General features: G+C 47.4%; 4 protein-coding genes across 8 annotated transcripts; 2 read left to right on the top strand and 2 right to left on the bottom strand.

Annotated features, from left to right (window-relative positions):
- Positions 1-74: 74 nt before the first annotated feature.
- Positions 75-2911, bottom strand: dcun1d2a (DCN1, defective in cullin neddylation 1, domain containing 2a). The gene is made up of 6 exons (XM_084689362.1): positions 2442-2911; positions 1798-1966; positions 1163-1293; positions 810-892; positions 607-703; positions 75-298 (listed from the first exon to the last, which is right to left on the bottom strand). Exons 1-6 carry the CDS (start codon positions 2785-2787, stop codon positions 219-221), a joined length of 906 nt encoding a protein of 301 aa, XP_084545488.1. The 5' UTR covers positions 2788-2911; the 3' UTR covers positions 75-218.
- A 2131-nt stretch (positions 2912-5042) lies between these two features.
- Positions 5043-12803, top strand: tfdp1a (transcription factor Dp-1, a). Of its 5 annotated transcripts, none has more exons than XM_084689861.1 (13): positions 5046-5095; positions 5999-6076; positions 7278-7362; positions 7525-7585; positions 8036-8139; positions 8923-9047; positions 9293-9458; positions 9573-9719; positions 9982-10050; positions 10241-10392; positions 10486-10652; positions 11062-11140; positions 11247-12803. In XM_084689861.1, the coding sequence occupies exons 3-13, from the start codon at positions 7351-7353 to the stop codon at positions 11383-11385; spliced, it is 1221 nt and encodes a 406-aa protein (XP_084545987.1). In that variant the 5' UTR covers positions 5046-5095; positions 5999-6076; positions 7278-7350; the 3' UTR covers positions 11386-12803. The 5 variants fall into 5 exon arrangements, with proteins under 5 accessions (XP_084545984.1, XP_084545987.1, XP_084545986.1 ...); XM_084689860.1 differs by having other exon boundaries at positions 8920-9047; XM_084689859.1 differs by having other exon boundaries at positions 7525-7591.
- Positions 12804-13104: 301 nt separating this feature from the next.
- LOC146233700 (rhodopsin kinase GRK1-like) lies at positions 13105-18046 on the top strand. Its single transcript, XM_084688503.1, has 7 exons — positions 13105-14179; positions 14932-15059; positions 15223-15380; positions 15563-15646; positions 15893-16017; positions 16125-16326; positions 16558-18046. The coding sequence occupies exons 1-7, from the start codon at positions 13481-13483 to the stop codon at positions 16845-16847; spliced, it is 1686 nt and encodes a 561-aa protein (XP_084544629.1). The 5' UTR covers positions 13105-13480; the 3' UTR covers positions 16848-18046.
- Positions 18047-18269: 223 nt separating this feature from the next.
- mettl21cb (methyltransferase 21C, AARS1 lysine b) lies at positions 18270-19747 on the bottom strand. The gene is made up of 4 exons (XM_084689396.1): positions 19499-19747; positions 19147-19307; positions 18807-18924; positions 18270-18695 (listed from the first exon to the last, which is right to left on the bottom strand). Exons 1-4 carry the CDS (start codon positions 19650-19652, stop codon positions 18298-18300), a joined length of 831 nt encoding a protein of 276 aa, XP_084545522.1. The 5' UTR covers positions 19653-19747; the 3' UTR covers positions 18270-18297.

Raw genomic sequence — 19747 nt, 5'->3', positions numbered from 1 at the left:
CTTCTCCAACACGTGAGCAGAGATGACCCACTTTTAGTGTTGTCATTATTGTTATACTCCCTGATAGGTGGATTCCTGATATTTGTGCGGTGACGTGGTTTCAAGTGCTTTTCAGTTCTTCTCAGATGCATTTTTGTATCTCGTATCGTCTCATAAAACAAAAACTACAAAGTCAGTGGGAACACAGTCATGCTCTCCTGGCGAGACCAGTGTTCAGATCAGTGGCTTATACGTTTGGATCCTGTCACGATTGGTCGAGCAAATTCCACAAAGTCATCTATCAGAACTGGCCACGCCCCTGAGTTGGGAACGACACTATGTTAGCATATTTCATTACATGGCTGGATATTAACACTTAAAAGTAGACTGCATGAGATACTGTACATAATACATGTAACCTCGGCATCCACCAACCAGATATGATAGGGATTCACGGCCAGGAAACTAATTTCTCACCTTTTTATCATCAAAGGGTTACCTGGCAAATTTTTGTCTACCTTTAAATTGTACCACTCCAATTCTTAGCTTGTGGAATATATAATACTTAGTGATCAAATAAATGTATTTTCCGTGTCACATTAACATTTTGCTGCCAGGCGAACTCACCTTCCTCGTCGTAGTTTGACATGTCGTCTGTGATGATGTTTCCAAAGTCCAGTAAGAGGTTCCATGTGTCCTTGGGGATGGAACGTTTGTGGTGCTCCTGTGGAGGACAAAACTGCTTCTCAATTTACCTGAGGTATACCGCCAGTGCTATGGAAATAACAATAAAACTAAGTCACAAAGCCATCTCAACAACCATGACTTACCATTAAGTATCTATTCCATAGATCCAAGAACTTAAAGCGACCTGCAAGTACCAGGTTCCAGTAAGCCACTGCCATCTCCAAATCTGAAAGCACACACATACTGTAGACATAAGACTAAACAGACTTATTCGGGCCCTTGCATTGGCCACATTTAATATCCTACTTTTTCTCTGTAGTCCATTGTATAACATTGGTTTAAGGTGGTATGTTTTTGGCCTGTGCCTATATCCGATGGTAAAACGGCAAGACAAGAGTATACAATGCTAGGATGATCTTAGTAAGGAGTGGACAGTTTCTGTATTTTATTTCCAATCTACAATATTTCAATACACCACAAAGTCCCTCCCCCTCACCTAAACCCTTCTGGCCAGGGTTCTTGGCAAAGTTAAAGGTGAACTGGTAGAAGTCCTTGAACTTCCCACTGTCCTTCAGATCCTGCTCTAGTCTGGGCAGAAGAACCCTCAGCTTCTCTGGGCTGTCACATCTGAGGAGAAGGAGCACGAGCACAAGCACACACACTCCAATGAGTGAACTCAAAGGTTTACATGCCGTACTTTGTCCAGTGCAGTACTGTACTTTGTCCAGTGCAGTACTGTACAAGCCAGGAGGATTTAGCTGTGACACGCCTCAGTCTCCTGTTACTGTTTTACACCATACAGGCCTGACATGGATAGAGCATACCATTAAGATACACAGCACTAATGCCAAGGTTGAGGGTGGCAGTCTAAATATAGCAACCATGCACACCAAGAGGATAGACACACAAAAACAAACACTATAGTTGCTAAGGATCCTCCTTCTATGTACAGGTACCTTGAAGGAAGGGTGTCATACATAGCAGTATTACACAATACACTAATAACGCCGGTAATAACTTACTTAAGTTTCCCCAGAAAAATTAAAATCAACGAAACAGTCCCAATAATGCCGGAATCTAATATTCTAAATAATTCAAGAGCTCCGTATCCAAAATAAAAACCAAGCTCACCCCAACTCTGTCATTCCATCCAGGAACTCCTTCTTGCTGAACTCACACTGGGTGGCAGCACGGAACTTCCACGCCACCACGAGCACACTGATGCTGGCCGGGTCCAGACACAGGTCATCACAGAACTGCTGAATCCCATCAATGCCAATCTTGTTCTCATCCTGGGGGTCTGGGGATATTAGTGTGTGATATTAGGGGGTCAGGTGGCTGAGCGGTTAGAGAGTTGGGCTATTAATCAGAAGGTTGCCGGTTCGATTTCTGGCCGTGACAAATTACGTTGTGTACTTGGGCAAGGCACTTCACCCTACTTGCCTCAGGGGAATGTCCCTGTACGTACTGTAAGTTGCTCTGGATAAGAGCATCTGATAAATGACTACATGTAAATGAAGTGTCAAATTTAAAACAATGCGTCTATTTAGGAACACGCTACGAACTCATGGCCAAGTAATACAACTTTTAGGAGCAGATTCACATTACACATATTTTAGTTAGATACCTGAATTAAAAAAGGCATAACAGTATCTAAATTTTCAATGTTCAAATCGATTTTATAGATCCGTTGTACTGTCTATATCCCTCCTCAAACTTATATCCACAGGAGAAAGAGAGTAGACATGATATAGCTAGACGTAGACTCCACTTGCCTTTGTAGCGGTGGTACAGCTGCTCCAACTTCTTGCGGTCTGTGGAGGTTTTCATAGGTTCCTTACAGAAGAGGTCTGGGTTTTGGAAGTAGTTGTCCGTGGCCACCTCTAGTTTCCAGTCATTCTGCGTCAGGCAGTACACCGCAGTCTTCTCTCCCGCTTGAGTGAAGGACATAAACTGCCGAACTTTGTCCCTCTGTGAAGACTTGAGCTTATGCTGCAGGAACACAGGACACGGACTGTCAGACACCGGCACACACAACCCTGGCAGTACGGACAACAGGACATACACACACACTGTAATACAGACAAGAATACACAGGGATTCAAACAGATCCACAGACATCCAGGCTGAGGTACTTTAAACCACAGAGAGCGGAGCGCCGCACATAGCGTTAGACAAGTAAAGAAACTCAGACAAAACACAAGACACACAAACGGGCTGTTGCAATAATTGGATGTCCCGTCAACAAGCTATCTAACTATTCTGAGAGTGGAGTACATCGGGTAACATCAATGCACGTGCGCACATGGGCCCCTGCAAATGGGTCAGGGAATGTAACATGAGAAGGGGGATGCCATCAGCAACATCCAACCACTGCGAGCAAGCTTGCCAAAAGTTTAAAGAGGCTGGGGGCCTCATCATTTTTCAAACTATAGAGTGATTCTTCCATATTGGAGAGTACATTTGTGTACAAAATGTTACCGTTTCACATGAAACTGACTACATGCACTCAGTTATCTTTAGTAACGCTCCGTGGTGCATATACAATAGACTGGAGAGTATAAAGTACTAACTAGTTACATTACTTCAATGTTGCCCCAATACAAGGCTTCTACTCGTTTGAGACTCAAATAAATTGTACATCAATCTAACGCACGGAAAATGACAACTGAGTGCCAAGCAAGTCAATAAGACATTGCCAGCAAACCCACTCCAGCTCGACCACCAGCAATTATGTCTTAGCTAACAGCGACCCACTTTGCCAATCCTATAACGCTGACCCGCTCACATAACATTAGCTGGCTAGCTAGCTTAAAAATACAGCTAGCTAGCGTGACAACTACTAGCTAACAAAAAGGAATGAGAGGTAGCTAGCTAGCTAAGTGCTGGAGCGAATGTGTCCCGACCATAGTTCTCAAAACAGCCCAACTGTCCTTTGTAATCTAAACAGCTGATCTGAAACATTACATCTACACTGCAAGACGTGGGACAGCCCATAATTGCACATAATCCAGTTATTATCTCACACTATCGCCTCCACACTGCAATTTCTGCAGGTTGTAATCATGTTTTCATTACCTACCATTTTCACACACCCGCAGAGAGACCAATGTACCCTTTTGGTGCCTGTGTGTTTGGTTTGTGCGCTTGTACGGAAGTAATACGTGTGGTTGAGGTCATCTGATATAGCTGGATTTCTGTGAGCGTTTCCTTTCACCTACTATCTGATATTACTGTGAGGAGATGATTCATGATGGATATCAAATGAGCCCATGTCAAATTGGTGGAGGATTGTTAAAACCATAAAGACTAAATATTCCGAACTTCTTAAGTAACTGTTAGAGGCAACCGGGGCTTCATTCTATTCCACCTCGTATGGTGTGACCAAATGGTTGAAATAGCCTATCCCATTTTATGGATAATTGTGTTGTGAATTCTTTTTACATAACAAAGAAAGTTCATTTAAATCTCAATTCCAATTCTAAAGCATACACATTTTGGATGATCAAAGTATAGAAATAGGCTAAGTTACTCGAAACACTGCCACTACTTTACTTATTAATCACAATCCGCTTTTTTCATGAGTAAACATAACCCATTGAATTACTAGGCAACACGTTTATAAACCAAATATATTTTATTAACCATCCGTGTATCATATCCCAAATGTTAAACGTCTATTACATTTGATACTGTATTACACCTATGTTATATGTATTTGATAGTAACCGCATTTGACTGCAGATCAAGAGGTTCATGCACCCTCTGTGGGTCGGTTAGGATAAAGGCGTTTGATAAAAGCGTCTGCTAAATAAATACATTATATACTGTGTGTGTATAGTAGCTGCATCGAGCTGGGAGTGTTCAGGTCTTGGTCGTAGAGATAACAGGGTGTGGGAACTGTGGGACTGAGGCTCAAGAGAGACAGCATGAATCAGGGATTCACCCTTTACTGCAGCTGTTACAGGATATATATTCTAATAATAGTGGATGATAGTGTACATTTTGTATGCAACTTGTTTTAATTTAGTTCATTTATTAACCTCTGTTAATTCAGTCAGGCAAACATTAATGAAGAACAAGTAGTTGTATCCTACTATAACATTAGCCCTTTGTGAGGTTTGTCACATTAATTGCAAAAATGGCAAGAATGTTTTTCCAATTGATAGAAATTTGAATAGGCCTACACAAACCTGCCAATGTATTATCTAACCGAGTACAAAAAGTCAGACCCATAGAAAAGGCTCTGGGTTTATGTACACCAATAACAGACGACTAAACTCAAAAGTCCTTACACGTCAACCAATCAGTGAGTATTGAAGGCGTGGCCTTTACTGTAAGCATGGCATGCTTCGAACAGACGCTATCCAATCAGACTTCTCCGATCCTAGTCACCGCCAAGATCAGTTTGACAGAAGGACGGCGAAAGGTAATATTAGTTGTTCCTAGTGTAAAGTTAAATGAAATATTCTGAAACCCAAAGGGGGCGATTGTAGATATACACCAAAGAGGTTAAGTTGGCGATCCACTGTCGTAAAATAGTTTTCTACATCTGGTTTGAAACTCAGAGGGTCAAATATTTACTGATCTAGCTTAGCCAAGTTGGCTAACGCGCTAGTGCTATTCAGCTAGGTTAGCTACGTACAGTAGCCGGCTTTGACAGTTGTAGTTGGCCGCCTACATCCCTGCAAACATACTAGCTAGCTAAATAGTCGGGTAGCTAGCAAGTTGTTGCGAAAAATACAGTAAGGGATCTAGTTAGACCAACGTGAAAACTAAGGTTTCATACCATAGCTGTTCAGACATAATTACAACTATCAAACTGATAACGTTAGGACTCTAATGTTGCCTCAATATTGTTGGAAGTAGCTCGCATCAAGCTAGGCAGCTATCGTTCGGTTAAATATTCTCATAATGGACTTGCTGGGGTCTGCCTAACTCTGTACATAACATCCTATTATAAACTCTATTTAAGGTAGTTAACTAGCTGGCTGAATTCTACATTTTTGAACGTGTTTTTGATATGCTAATGGTAAATGTATGCTTTGAAACAAATAGTTTCACCAACAAAGGATAACCAAGTATGGAACTGGTGTAGCGGTTTTTAAACTAGCACTAGCTAGTGAGAGCTAACCTAGTTGAGACTGACCATGTTGCGTAGCTAACGTTTGCTAGCCATAGCACCTTTTGGTAAATCAGCATTTATACAAATACGCCGGTTTACCCATGTAAATATATAATTCTCTGTCAATAAAAGTTGCATTTCGATTACAGATGTGTTTGACTTGAACAATCTTTAAAAGGCTATATTTTGTTTCCTGTTTGGCGGTAGGGATTTAGACCTCCTCTTCCTCCATCCTAGATGCCAACAAAAACAGCCGTCGAAGAAGCAGCATAGAAGAGTGCACCCGTAAGTGCACTTTAAATAAAACAGATATTGTTAATGTTCAAAGATTGTACTTGCAAACGCAATCATGTCGATAGCTCTCACATATTGCAAATGATAAAAATATGAATCAATTGGGCTTATCTTTCCAATGTTACTGAATCAATCATCGCTTAATTGCTTTCGGGTCCTTGTCTCAAAACGTGCATTTGCTAGCTAGCTAGCCACCAACTCGCTAATGTTAGCCACATACTGGCTTGTAGCTATCTAGTAATTGACTAGTTATACAATGGTATACCAAAAGCAATCACTTGCTGATGCTATTGCACACTGTAAACGTATACATGTTCATCTTCTGTCAAAGTAGATAGTTACTGCTCGAGTCACAATTATAAGTTATTTGTCTAGGTCTAGCGGTATAGCTAGCTACTAGCTAACGTTTAGAGCAAATGTTTTCGATGTTCTTAGGCTCGCTAGCTGAAGTTGGAGGATCTTGGGTCGGGCGGACGTGGTCAATAGTTGCTTACCTAGGCCTGTTTCAATGCACAAAAAAAAAGTTGTGATTATGTTGTACAACTTTTTAAACATGAGCTTAGGTAAATCCTAAGAGGTGCAAGTCCATAGCAGTTAGCTTAGTCATTGCTTTCGATAACGTTATCCTTAGGCACGTTTTTTCAGTTTGATCCCATCTCCAGCGAGGTAGCATGCTAACACAGAGCTAACAGTGCTTTGTGTGCTTGTAGGCAGACGGGCCTTGCTCAATAAACTATTAACACCATTAGCAGCTTGACCACATACCTTACATACAATACGTGCACATGCATGTTTTGAGGATGCACTTGCAAAGCATAACTAATCGTCTTAATCATATTTACCCAACTCTCATTTATGTCGAGGCCTATCTGTCAGTCACTCAAGAGGGTAGCAAATATTTTTTTAATGATGGTGGATTTTGTGGATATTCTGGAACTTATCTTAAACGATAAGCAAAATTGACCACAAATTAATCTAAACACAAAGATGTTGCCCAAAACAAGATGTATAAATAGATGAATCTTGAGAGAAACAACCCTTGTGCTGATAGATGAGTTAAGTGAGCTTGCACATGCCCTGAATACATCAGTGCATGTGCTTTATAAGTAGATATGTGAGCCTACCTTTGATTTGAGTTTTACCATTTATATGTTACACTTACAGGCTGTCACTAACACCTTGTCTGTTTCAGGGGACTCATTAGTGTTGCTTCAGAGGAGGTTCCTTACACAGACTGAACCCTACTACCCCGGTCCGCTAGGATCATGGCCAAAGATGTAAGTCCTGGACTGGGAGGGTTGGCCTGGGGAAAGGAGTCTCAATGGGGGAGCTGTATTCTAATAAACCTACATTAGGTGGTGAAACACCAAAGGGATCTCTCATGTCTAATGAATGAGCTGGTGTTGATGTCGATTTGTGTTTTCTCATGTCCTCCACAGGCTGGTCTGATTGAAACTAATGGAGAGCTAAAGGTTTTCATTGACCAGAATCTCAGCCCAAGTAAGGGTGAGTCTTGTTGTCTGTCTGTGTGTGCTGTGATTGCTGGGGCAGTTACCCCTTTTGGCCTAAATCCAGTACGAAGCACAGTGAATGTGAAGGAGTAATCCAGCTGTAATGGTGGCTCACCTGCCATGTGCTGATCATGGCCCTTATGCTACAGCAGGGGGCAATGGTACTGCACAGCAGGAGCTCTGGGCTCATCCTCTTTACCTCGTGAGAAGCTCTGATCTAACGCTATAGGATAGGTCAAAGCACGATCTACTCTGCGGAGGACCTTCCGAACGCATTCGGGCGGGAGGAAATGTTTCCCCTCTCTGACCTTCTCCTTGAATCGTGTGGAGTTCCTCTTCTTTCTTTGAGAAGGACATATCTCCAGATACTGTGTTCAAAGTGGTTGATACAAATCAGGATGAATTGATCGACCTCTTCTCCGTCTGCCACTTGTCCCAGGTGTCCTGTCTCTGGTTGCGGTCCACCCCACCACCATCCCTGTAGCCAAGCAACTGCTACCCAAAACTCTGGGACCCTCCAATGTCAACATTGCGCCACACATGGTGAGCCATTCACCTTTTATTGTACACTGAGAAACCCACTGCGAAGGACATCGTGTGAAAAAGCACTTGAATTGTAGGTGGACTGGAAGGGTGTTGATGTTCTCCCATTGATGGAAAGAAATGAGGTTTTGGAACAAAGTGCTTTGCTTTTGTGTGCTGTCCATTCACCCCCTTGAACAGATTCTCCTCTAACATACAGAACCACATGTTCTCACTGTACTCGTCGAAGAGTTCACTCACATACACACCACACACACGTACACACACGCACACACACACTCTGTCTCTCTCTTCCTCCTTCTTTTAAGCCCCTCCATTATCATTGCGAGGTGACCGGAGGGGTTGACAATAAGCTGATCACAGTCTGCAGTCAGCAGGATTATGGCCATCATCCCATTACATACATGACAATCTATACATAACGGAAATCTGCTTACATATGAGCTGATCAAGGACCTACTGAAGGATATGGAAATTCACCTTTACCAAACATTCTCTTCATATATAGTGATTGTGTGCTCGCATGCTAAAATGCCTGTACAGCCTGGATACGAGGCCTTAGTTGTCTATGCAGTCTGTATGGAGGAAGTCTGAACTGTGCAGTTGTTCATGCAGACTTGGTCGAGTGGTTGATGATGTTCCATGTCAGTTAAAAATCTCTACTGCTGCATGTAGCATCAGTCAGAGATGTCATCCCATCAGTCAGAGATGTCATCCCATCCTGTCCCTGCTTCCCTCTGGGTCCCTCCGGTTCTCAGCCCTTTCTCTCTGTTGCCTCAGCAGCATGTGATCGGCACACCTCAGAGGCCCAGTGTGTCCAATGCCATCCTGGTAAACAGCCCTCACACGCCCAGCTCCCAGTTCCTCACCCAGAGCCAGCCTCCAGACGCCTCTCCGTGGTCCTCAGGGTTAGTCTCTCTCTCTCTTCCCCTCCCCCCTCTCTTTCCAGACCCCTCCCCCCACTTGACCTTCCACTCCAGATTCCTTCCCTTGTTATCCCTCCTGTTATCCCTCAACCACCCCCCCCCCCCCCCACCCTCCAGACCTCAGACCCATTTCATCAAGACCATAGCATGCATGTTAGCGCAGGTTGTGGTAGATTAAGCCCACGGACCCAATGTTTTATTTTTTATAAACACTGTTCCCCTCACAGGAAACGAGGGAAGAAGGGGGAGAAGAACGGGAAGGGCCTGAGACATTTCTCCATGAAGGTGTGTGAGAAGGTGCAGAAGAAAGGAGTGACCACCTACAACGAAGTGGCGGACGAGCTGGTGGCCGAGTTCAGCTCTGCGGACAACCACCTCTCCCCCAACGACTCGGTGAGTCGCCGCTCGGGAACGGAGAGAGGGTCACGGCTGTGACGCAACAAAGGATATTCTTCCGAGTGTCCGTTTTCCCTGTCTGCCTTCTGAGCTTCCCCCCTCTCCTCCCAGCATGTGTACGACCAGAAGAACATCCGCAGGCGTGTGTACGATGCTCTCAACGTGCTCATGGCCATGAACATCATCTCCAAGGAGAAGAAGGAGATCAAGTGGATCGGCCTGCCCACCAACTCTGCCCAGGAGTGCCAGAACCTTGAGGTGAGACGGTGCTGGCACGCAGGTAGGGCCTAGCGGTCCATCTCCTCTTATACCTGGTCCTCATGTCGGTGTCATTCCTGCTCCTCCTTGCTCACCCCTGCCCCGTCTCTCTCACCCCTGCTCTCTCTCCTAATCTACCTCTCTCACCCCTACTCGCTCTCTCTCTCTCCTAATCTACCTCTCTCTCACCCCTGCACCTCTCTCTCAAGCCTGCTCCTTTAATTTGACCGCCTAACACGTTGTCTGTGTCTGTGTTCACCAGGTGGAGAGACAAAAGCGTCTGGAGAGAATCAAGCAGAAACAGTCGCAGCTCCAAGAGCTCATATTACAGGTGAGACCCGTTAGGTGTTCTTGAGGCGTCTCTGGCTCGTGGAGTCATTCACGTTGTGCAGAAATGCGCCGTTTCCATTTGGAGGCTAGCCTGTTTCAGCTGGTACTGATACCGAGGTCATCCAAACCCCAGCCTGCTTTGTAGAAAGATACAGCTTCAACTGTTCTGTTCTTGGTGGTTTCCTTTGCAGCAAATAGCCTTCAAGAACCTGGTGCAGCGGAACCGGCAGTCAGAACAGCAGACCAATAGGCCCCCGCCCCCTAACTCAGTCATCCACCTGCCCTTCATCATCGTCAACACCAGCAAGAAGACAGTGATCGATTGCAGCATCTCCAACGACAAGTATGTGACGGTCACACGAGGGTCGGCCGATAATGATTTTATAGAGCTGGGGTAATTCATTCTCCTGTTTCCCGGTCATCCTCTCTTCGTCAGGTTCGAGTACCTGTTCAACTTCGACAGCATGTTTGAGATCCACGACGACATCGAGGTTCTGAAGCGCATGGGCATGGCGTGCGGCCTGGAGGTGGGCAAGTGTTCTCCGGAGGACCTGAAGACCGCCCGCGGCCTGGTGCCCAAAGCCCTGGAGCCTTATGTCACAGGTCAGGAGCTCCCCACCTCGCCACCATGCCACCATTACACCCCTCCACCATACCACCATTACACCCCTCCACCATGCCACCATTACACCCCTCCACCATGCCACCATTACACCCCTCCACCATGCCACCATTACACCCCTCCACCATGCCACCATTAGACTAGACTATCACTTCTGAAGTCAAGGTAACCAGCCCAGTCCACGTTTTAAGCAGTGAATGGTTTGGTCTTTAGAATACAGTGATAATAGACCGAACCGTTTTTCTAGACCGAGATGACTGGAGTAGGAGATTTGAATCTGTGTGACTTTGCTTGGTTAGGGTTGGGATCTGTGGCTGGTACTGGCCCTTGTGCTGTTGTATTGTGCTTCTAGCGCTGATGTGTGCACCCGTCCTGTGTTGTGTCCTGCAGAGATGGCCCAGGGGCCCATCAACAACGTCTACATCACTGGGGGAACCTCTGCCAACGGGGGGCGCTATCACATGGGAAGGTAAGGCCTCGCTTGGGGGTTTGCGGTCTTCCCGCCCCCAGGGCTGTCATGGTTGTTTAGCGTGGCTCGGTTCAAACGCTGTCCCCCCTCCGTGTGGCTTCCGCAGCGACAGCGGCGCCGACGCGACGCTCGCCTCCAGCTCCAACGACTCCCACTACAGCGGCTCGCGCGTGGAGACGCCCGTCTCCTACATGGGCGACGAGGACGACGAGGACGACTACGACGAGAATGACGACGAAGACTAGCCCGCCGTCGCCCCCCCCCCCCCCCCCTGCGCCTCGCCTGGCCTCGCGCCTCCGACAAGCACAGTCCTCCCGAACCGCCCCACCTCGTCACTGTGGGATGTGAATCTCTCGTGTGCCCTCTTCTCCCTCCAGCGACCTCTCTCTGTCTCTCTCTCTCTCTGTCTCTGTCTGTGTCTCTGTCTCTCTCTCTCTGTCGCTCTGTCTCTCTCTCTCTCTGTCTCTCTCTGTGTCTCTCTCTCTCTCTCTCTCTCTCTCTCTCTCTCTCTCTCTCTCTCTGTGTCTCTCTCTCTCTCTCTGTCTCTCTCTCTCTCTCTCTCTCTGTCTGTCTCTGTCTCTGTCTCTCTCTCTCTGTCGCTCTCTGTGTCTCTCTCTCTCTCTCTCTCTCTCTCTCTGTCTCTCACTCTCCCCTTCCCCTCTAATCTCTGTTACACTCTTTCGCAGGGGTGTGTGTGGAGGTGTTAAGGGTGTGCACCCTGTGTGTTCTCTATGGGTCGCAAGTCACGCACAAGGCCCTCTGGGGAATGTAGTCTGTGGGCTGGGCACCACACTGAAGCTGTGTGAGTGTAGTTCCAGTGTAGTTGTAGTTGCTCGCCACCGCACTACGACAATAAAGTGAAATTCCCCTCTTTACAACCCCTGCTGTTGGAGAATGTATAGTGCACCTTGTGTGAAATAGTTACACCTTGTTTTGTTTTTGAAGTTGGGCAGACTCACGATGATCCGATTTTCCAAAATGGCTGCCAGTACAAAATTGCTGCCACAACACGCTTTGCCAGTGTGACTCCAAGAATATGGCAACACCGTTGCCATGGCACCTCAGGATGGGGGCCCGCTCCTTAAAATGTGTGGATAATGTTGTATTTTTGTTGATGTTGATTTAAACCCTTTTTTTTTTTTTTTTTACCTCCCCCAATGTGTGTGTGTTGGGGTGTGTGTGTCTGTCTGTGTGTGTGTGTGTGTGTGTGGGGCTGGCTTTCTTGTGTTCAGTAGGCAGCTGTTCTAAACATGTCGGCTTGTTTTGTTTTTGTTTAGAATTTGTTCATTTGTTGTTGTAGAGGAGAGCTTCTCTAATCTCGAAACGCCTTGGCCATCTGAACCTTTTGTAGTGTTTACGTATGACTGGCACCAGCGGGGAACGAAGCCTCCATCACCCACAATCCCTATAGGAACACAAGATGCTTTGTTTATGACGTATACAGATCTTACCCTGATCGTAGCTTATAGTATCCTTTAGAGGTCAGTGGCGGAAAGGAAGACCTGAAAATGATTGATGTATCCAATGTGGTTGTATAGGTCTTTATGTACTCCCTTCAAAGATCTCCTTTTTAAACCTGAACAACACATGTACTGACTTCCAAATACTTTTTCTGTAATCTAATATAAGTTTGCAAATTAAATATAGAGATTGTTTTAATAAACTGGCCTCATGTTTGATTCTGTGTGTGTGTGTGTGTGTGTGTGTGTGGAGGGAAGCAGGAACTACATCTTCTGTCACAGGTCTTATTTAGGAACTGAACTACACGTCCCTGGACAAACGGAGTTGGGGTTAGCCTCCAGGGCCGAGACCAGGCTCCCTCTGTGTGGGGGATGTGCTGTATGAGTGTGCTGTCTGTTTCAGATGTCTTCTGGTGCTCCAGCTGTCCTGACCCAGTCTGGACACCCCAGACCCAGCTCTGGCCTCTCTCTGTCTAGGGCATTAGGGAGTTAGTGGATAAAGGCATTACGGAAAGGTGTTGAGTCAGGTGTGTGTGAGAGAGAGAGTCAGAGTGAGACGTGAAGGAGAGAGGGAAGGAGGCGTGTGTGTCAGGGAAAGCACTCAGCAATGTTTTGTGGATCAGTAGACTTCTCTACTGACCCTCTGCCTTGCTGCAGGCACAATTCTTCTCTCCTTTAAATTGTTTCTTTCCACACATCTCTCCTCTTCTGCTCCTTTCCTAACCTTTCAGCCTTGACTTTTTTTTTCTTAGCTTTTTTTTTATTTTCTTCACCATCCTAACTTTCCTTCCTTCTCTCTCTCTCTTTCCCCTCCATCCCTCCCTCCGTTCTACTACCATGCACCCCCTCTGAGCGCTCACCCGTGGTCACAACCGTCGCCATGGACATCGGAGGCTTGACGACCGTGGTCGCCAACTCGGCCTACATCAACGCCCGCGGCAGCTTTGACGGCTCCAGTGCGGCGGCGGCGCGCGACAAGAAGTTCCACAGCCGCCTCAAGCTGCCCCACATCACGGTGTGCGAGGGCCTGGCGGACACGATAGACCTCAGCTTCACCTCCGTCTGCGTGGAGCAGCCCATCGGCAAGCGGCTTTTCCGCGAGTTCCTCGAGGCGGCGCCGGACTACAAGGCTCCCTGCAACCTGTGGAGGGACATCGAGGAGTACGACCTCGCCGAGGACTCGGACCGCGTCCGCAAGGCCTCCAAGATCGTCCAGCGTTACCTGGAGCCCAATGCCAAGTCCCACTGCCCCTTCCTGACCCCGGAGGTCATCGCCCAGGCCAAGGAGGGCCAGGAGGCGGCCGGAGATGGGCTCTTTGCCCCCGTGCTGACTTCTGTCCTGGGCTACCTCCAGGAGGTGCCCTACGTGTTCTTCCTGGAGGGCATGTTCTTCAAGAGGTTCCTGCAGTGGAAGTGGCTGGAGATGCAGCCCATGGATGCCGACTGGTTCCTGGATTTCCGCGTGCTGGGGAAGGGCGGCTTCGGGGAAGTGTCGGCCTGTCAGATGAAGGCCACAGGGAAACTGTACGCCTGCAAGAAGCTCAACAAGAAGAGGTTGAAGAAGAGGAAAGGCTTTGAGGTGAGAGGGGTGGAGTTCGGGGCGCACGGCTCAGCAGGGGATAATCGAACCACTCGTTGAGGGGACCCATTCGTCTTACCGCTAATGTGGAAAATGTCAAGCAATAGCAGCCGTGGCTGTTCATTTATCGTACAATGTTACCACCACTGTAGGCAACGGTGTCATTTTGGATTGTAGTAATGTATTCATGTTTCACGTTCATGACATGAAAAGTGAATTGAGTTGACTTTCGTTTTATTCGTTCTCGATGTAGTAAATAGAGGATTGTGATCTACATTTTAGAGCAGAATCTCCATCCCAGTATATCCATGTACCCTTGAGTTCATATGCCCAGAGCCTGTGGAGGTAATTAGGTTTGTCCAGGTCTGTGTGTTCTCTGGCCTGAGCCCTCGGTATTAAACACAGCAGCCCAGGGATAGGATGATTACACAGAGCTTTAGAGAAAAGCTGTCAGCAGTGGAACTGCTGGGGGATGCTTGTTTGTTGCCCTTGACGCGGGGCAGAGCTTTACATGAACATGAAAGCATCCTTTCTTTACCTCTGGCCTTCTGCCCTTTGTGTGCCTGGGTGTCTTTGTCTCTGTGTCTGTTTTCCCTCCCTTCCTTCCAAAATTATGTGTGCGTATGTGTGTCAGTGGCTTGATTATCTTGAGAACCAGGCACACTGTGTAGAGTTGAAATATGGCAGGTGTATGGCTCAGGCTCTCGGGACTGTGCTTAATACGTGCTGCTGTTCCCCCTCTCATCCTGCAGGGGGCGATGGTGGAGAAGAGGATCCTGGCCAGGGTTCACAGTCGCTTCATTGTGACGCTGGCCTACGCCTTCCAGACCAAAGACGAACTCTGCCTGGTCATGACCATCATGAACGGAGGAGACCTGAAGTAACAACCACACACATTCCTGAACAAAACACAAATAGAAACACACTTTTATCGCAGGAGCAATATCTGTATTTGCTAGTGTGGTGAGCATGTGTCTAAATAAAACGTGTACGCGTCGCTGTAGAGCCCTACCATGTACTCATCCTCCTCCGGTGTGTGTCAGGTACCACGTCTACCTGGTGGATGAGGACAACCCAGGGTTCGACGAGGCCCGAGCCTGCTTCTACACGGCCCAGATCATCCAGGGCATGGAGCACCTGCACCAGAAGAGGATCATCTACAGAGACCTTAAGCCTGAAAACGTACTGCTGGACAATGAAGGTGCACACACACACACACACATACACATACATACACACACTCACACACACAAATACATACACACACACACACACACAAATACATACACAAATCTGAGAATGTACTGCTGGACAATGAAGACAGACACATCGGTTTGGAGATATGAATGTCATTCGTCATTGTTATCCGTGTGTGTTCTCCAGGGAACGTGCGTATATCCGACCTGGGTCTGGCTGTGGAGCTGAAGGAGGGCCAGGAGAAGATCAAAGGTTACGCTGGCACGCCAGGTGAGAGACTGGACTCCAGGGAGTCGAGAGAGCTGATCTCTTTAAATGGACCAATGAAGTGTTTGTACAAAAAGCCCTTCAACCAGGATCAGGGGCATTTCATCATACATGGGTGGGACATGTCCCCGCTTTGTGAAAAAGGGAAATCTGTTTCTCCCCTGCTTTTAATTTCGAAAATTATATTTAATGAGCGCATTCTCAGTTACGATTAAAAGTCTGACCAGGATGACCTCTGACCCTGTGCAGGGTACATGTCTCCGGAGATGCTGAAAGGAGAAAAGTACGACACGTCAGTAGACTACTTCACCCTGGGGGTCACTCTCTACGAGTTCATGGCTGCCAGGAACCCCTTCAGAGACAGAGGAGAGAAGGTAACCCCGCCTCGTGTCCTATCCTGGCCGGGAATGGAACCGGCAACCTTCTGATTAATAGCCCGATTCCCTAACCGCTCAGCCATCTGACTTTCTCCTCATTCCAGGTGGAACGTGACGAGCTGAAGGACCGCATCCTGAACGGCACGGTGGTCTACCCAGAATCCTTCAGCGAGAACTCCCGCTCCCTGTGTGACGCCCTGATGGCTAAGGAAGTGGACAAGAGGATGGGCTTCAAGAACAACAGCTGTGATGAGATCAGGACTCACCCCTTCTTCGCCGGCATCAACTGGAGGAAACTGGACGCAGGTACGTGAACTCACACGCTCACATACACACAAACTGGGTCCCATCGTTAACGAGGAAGCAATGCTTGCCTCATGACTAGAACCACCCCCCACCCCCTTTGCAGCACACCCTCAGATACGAACACCCACATCCTACTGAAGCCTGTTAGATAGGATTAACAGGATTCTCCTCAGATGGTTTCGTTAATGTCTCTGACCCCCCCCCCTCTCTCTCACGCCCCCCCCCCCCCAGGCATTCTGCCCCCACCCTTCGTCCCTGACTCCAAGGTGGTGTATGCCAAGGACCTGGATGACGTGGGGGCCTTCTCCACCATCAAGGGTGTGGCCCTGGACGACCCAGACCGGGTGTTCTTTGACGAGTTCTCCTCGGGCAACATCCCCATCCCCTGGCAGGAGGAGATGATCGAGACGGGGATCTACGGAGAGCTCAACGTGTGGGGCCCGGCCGGCTCCGTGCCCAACGACCTCCGCAGGGAGTCCATCCTGGAGCAGCCCAAATCCTCCACTTGCTGCCTGTCCTAGACGAGCGCCCTCCAATCCGCCCGTTACGGAACGTAACGCCCCCACCCCCTCCCCCCTGTATGCTAGAGAAATGTGTCTAGGTCCTTGTCGGGGGCGGGGCCACTCCACCGCCCACGAACCAGATCCCTGGGAGACGGCAGTCTGGAGCAGGAAGCAAGCGTCGCTGAGCCTAATTAGAATGTTTTAATAATAATAGTGATAGGAAGGGGAAATGTCTACATGTTGATGTTTGGACCGGCCTGCCGTGGAGTCATCACTAGCACTGACCAGGCGCAGGCACACACACACACACACACACACACACACACACCACGCTGGAGGTGGGCCTCTAGACCGGACAAACCTCGATTCTGGGATGGATTCGTCGGCTCCCTGCTTCAGGGGCTGTGCAGACACTGTTTCATAGGTCACCGTGGTGGATTCTACGAATGGATTCTACGGTGAATTGAGTCTTTGAAACTGTACATATCTAATTGTGTTCGTTTACTGGATCAGCGGGTGTTGCAAGACAGAGTTAGAGAGAGTTTGAGGGAGTTATCTAGACCTCAGATTGTACATGGTTCTGGAGTGAAGCCAAGAGCATGTTGTTTAGTTTTGGAAATATTGTGGTGCTAAGAAACTAATACATATCTGTTAACCATAGACATGCTCGTGTTGAATTATTTGTCTTTCCATAGCAGTATTGTAAGGTGAACAATGTAGAGGTAGTGAAGTGTATCTGTATTAAATATGCTTTTGGTATAGATTTATAATGATGTAACGTGTACACTGACAATGAAGCACCTAAATATGACTAGGGAAAATGGTCACCTTAAGAAACTTTAAGAATCATTATGTGTAAAATATGTTACAATCATGTTTCAAAAATATGTTAAAGGTTCTTTCCCTCAATGTCATTATAGAAACCATGTACTTTGCATGTGGCCACTAAACAAAACAGATTCATTGTTATTTGTGTCAGTGACCTGGTTCACACAAATAATGGATGGAATGTCCCTTTAATGCTGACTATACAAAAGCAATAGTGTACTGTAGAACATAATGATGTCTTTCACTCTCATTAGGAACAATTTATTAAGCATAAAATTGGATTAATCAATTTATTATACATATGAAAAATGGGTAAATAAAACAGGATTTAGAAAAGTACTGTTTATAATCCTTTTAGTTTATTTTGTGGGTTTGTGTGTGGATAAGTTAAACAATAGAAAACACAGCTCAGAGGAATGTTAGTAAAATAATAGAATCAGGTCTCTGTTGTCTTTGTGATTTGTCAACTAGGAGCCCTCCCCTCCCCTCCCCTCCCCTCCCCTCTCCTCTCCTCTCCTCTCCTCTCCTCTCCTCTCCTCTCCTCTCCTCTCCTCTCCTCTCCTCTCCTCTCCTCTCCTCTCCTCTCCTCTCCTCTCCTCTCCTCTCCTCTCCTCTCCTCTCCTCTCCTCCCCTCCCTCCATCAGTCCCGTGCCGTGGCTCTGTAGATGTGGACTTCCTGCTGGGGCAGTGTTGACAGCAAGGTGGCGTTGAAGCTGCTCTTGAAGCTCTCTGTGAACCGCACGTCCGACTGGAACCTCACCTTATTGGCCCACAGCAGCGTGGTCCCACTTCCTGGTTGTAGAAAGTAACGCATGGTTGCCAGGAGCTCGTCTAGGTTGTCATGATGATAGACCACGTCTGCCGCCAGTACGTAGTCATAGTGACAAGCGGAGAGGGGGAAGTCCCTCTGTAAGTCGCGACCCCAGGTAAGGGCCGACACCTGAGGCGTGTAGCGGCAGCGGCCCTTGGTGTTCCGTGAGAGGTTAAAGGTCAAATTGGACAGGATTTCAGGAAGGTCGGTGGCCGTCACCCAGGCGCCTGGGGAACAACAAGTTATCAGATTAATGGACTGACCAACTCAACTACTTAACTCATATATAGACAGACAGACATACAGGCAAGCCGACAGACACAGGCAGGCAGACAGACCTAGCAGACTGGCCACGATGGACAGCAGGCCGGTCCCAGCTCCTATCTCCAGAACGGCCTTGTCCATCAGGTTCACCTGCTGATGGTTGTTTTCCAAGAACTGACACAAAGCTACTGCCTACATAAACACACCCACACACATTAATTGTATTTTCTGTGTACATTCCATGACACCATTTTCTTGCAGAAATATGGGTGGAATGTGAATAGTAGTCAGTAGAGCTCCTCCTAAACTGTCTTTCATTTCAGAATGTATTTATTTTTCCTAGGTCTTGCAATAGGTGTGAATCTGTGGGCATATGTGAAGCTGTCTGTGACACAAAATCACTGCAGTACTCACCCCAGGCCAGATGAGAGCGCCGTAGGAGTCCAGAGACTCATGAATTGTGATGTCATGACCAGCGAAGAAGAAGGACTCCTTCCCAACAGAGTAGAAGACGCTGGGCTCCCACCTCTTCCTGCGGTCCAGAGCCTCTCCTGCCATCAGCTCCTTCCTCCCTTCTGGAGAAGGGAAGCAACTCAGGACCACAATCCAAACACAAACACAACAGAACCACATCTGAGCCACAACAGAACCACAATTGAACCATGAGAGCAATAGGCACACAACTCATAAAGGTCACACAGGACAACCAGGAGATTCCACACACGACTTGCTGACTGAAACCCCTGACAGAACTCATGTCGCTCACCTTCGTTTGTGGAACTGTTCTCTGCCGCACGTCTCTCCTTCCCTCTCCTGTTCTCTCCGTCGTGGTGCCTGTCTGGTTCTGTCTTCTTCCTGGCTGCTCCCCCCTCCTCTCCCTCGTGCAGGTCCGAAGGCTTTGCTGCAGCCTGGCTCCCCATCAGAACCTGGTCTCTCTGGGTCAGGTAAGGCCCACTTGGTCAGACAAAGGAGGACGTTTTTCTCTGTGTGTGTCTGTCTCTGTCACGTGCTTATA

The sequence above is a fragment of the Hypomesus nipponensis genome, chromosome 23, assembly GCF_054491055.1.
Source record: "Hypomesus nipponensis isolate SF chromosome 23, ASM5449105v1, whole genome shotgun sequence".
NCBI classification, from domain to species: Eukaryota; Metazoa; Chordata; class Actinopteri; order Osmeriformes; family Osmeridae; genus Hypomesus; species Hypomesus nipponensis.
The sequence above is the reverse complement of the archived record's forward strand: the minus strand, read 5'-3'. Positions and strand labels throughout refer to the sequence as shown.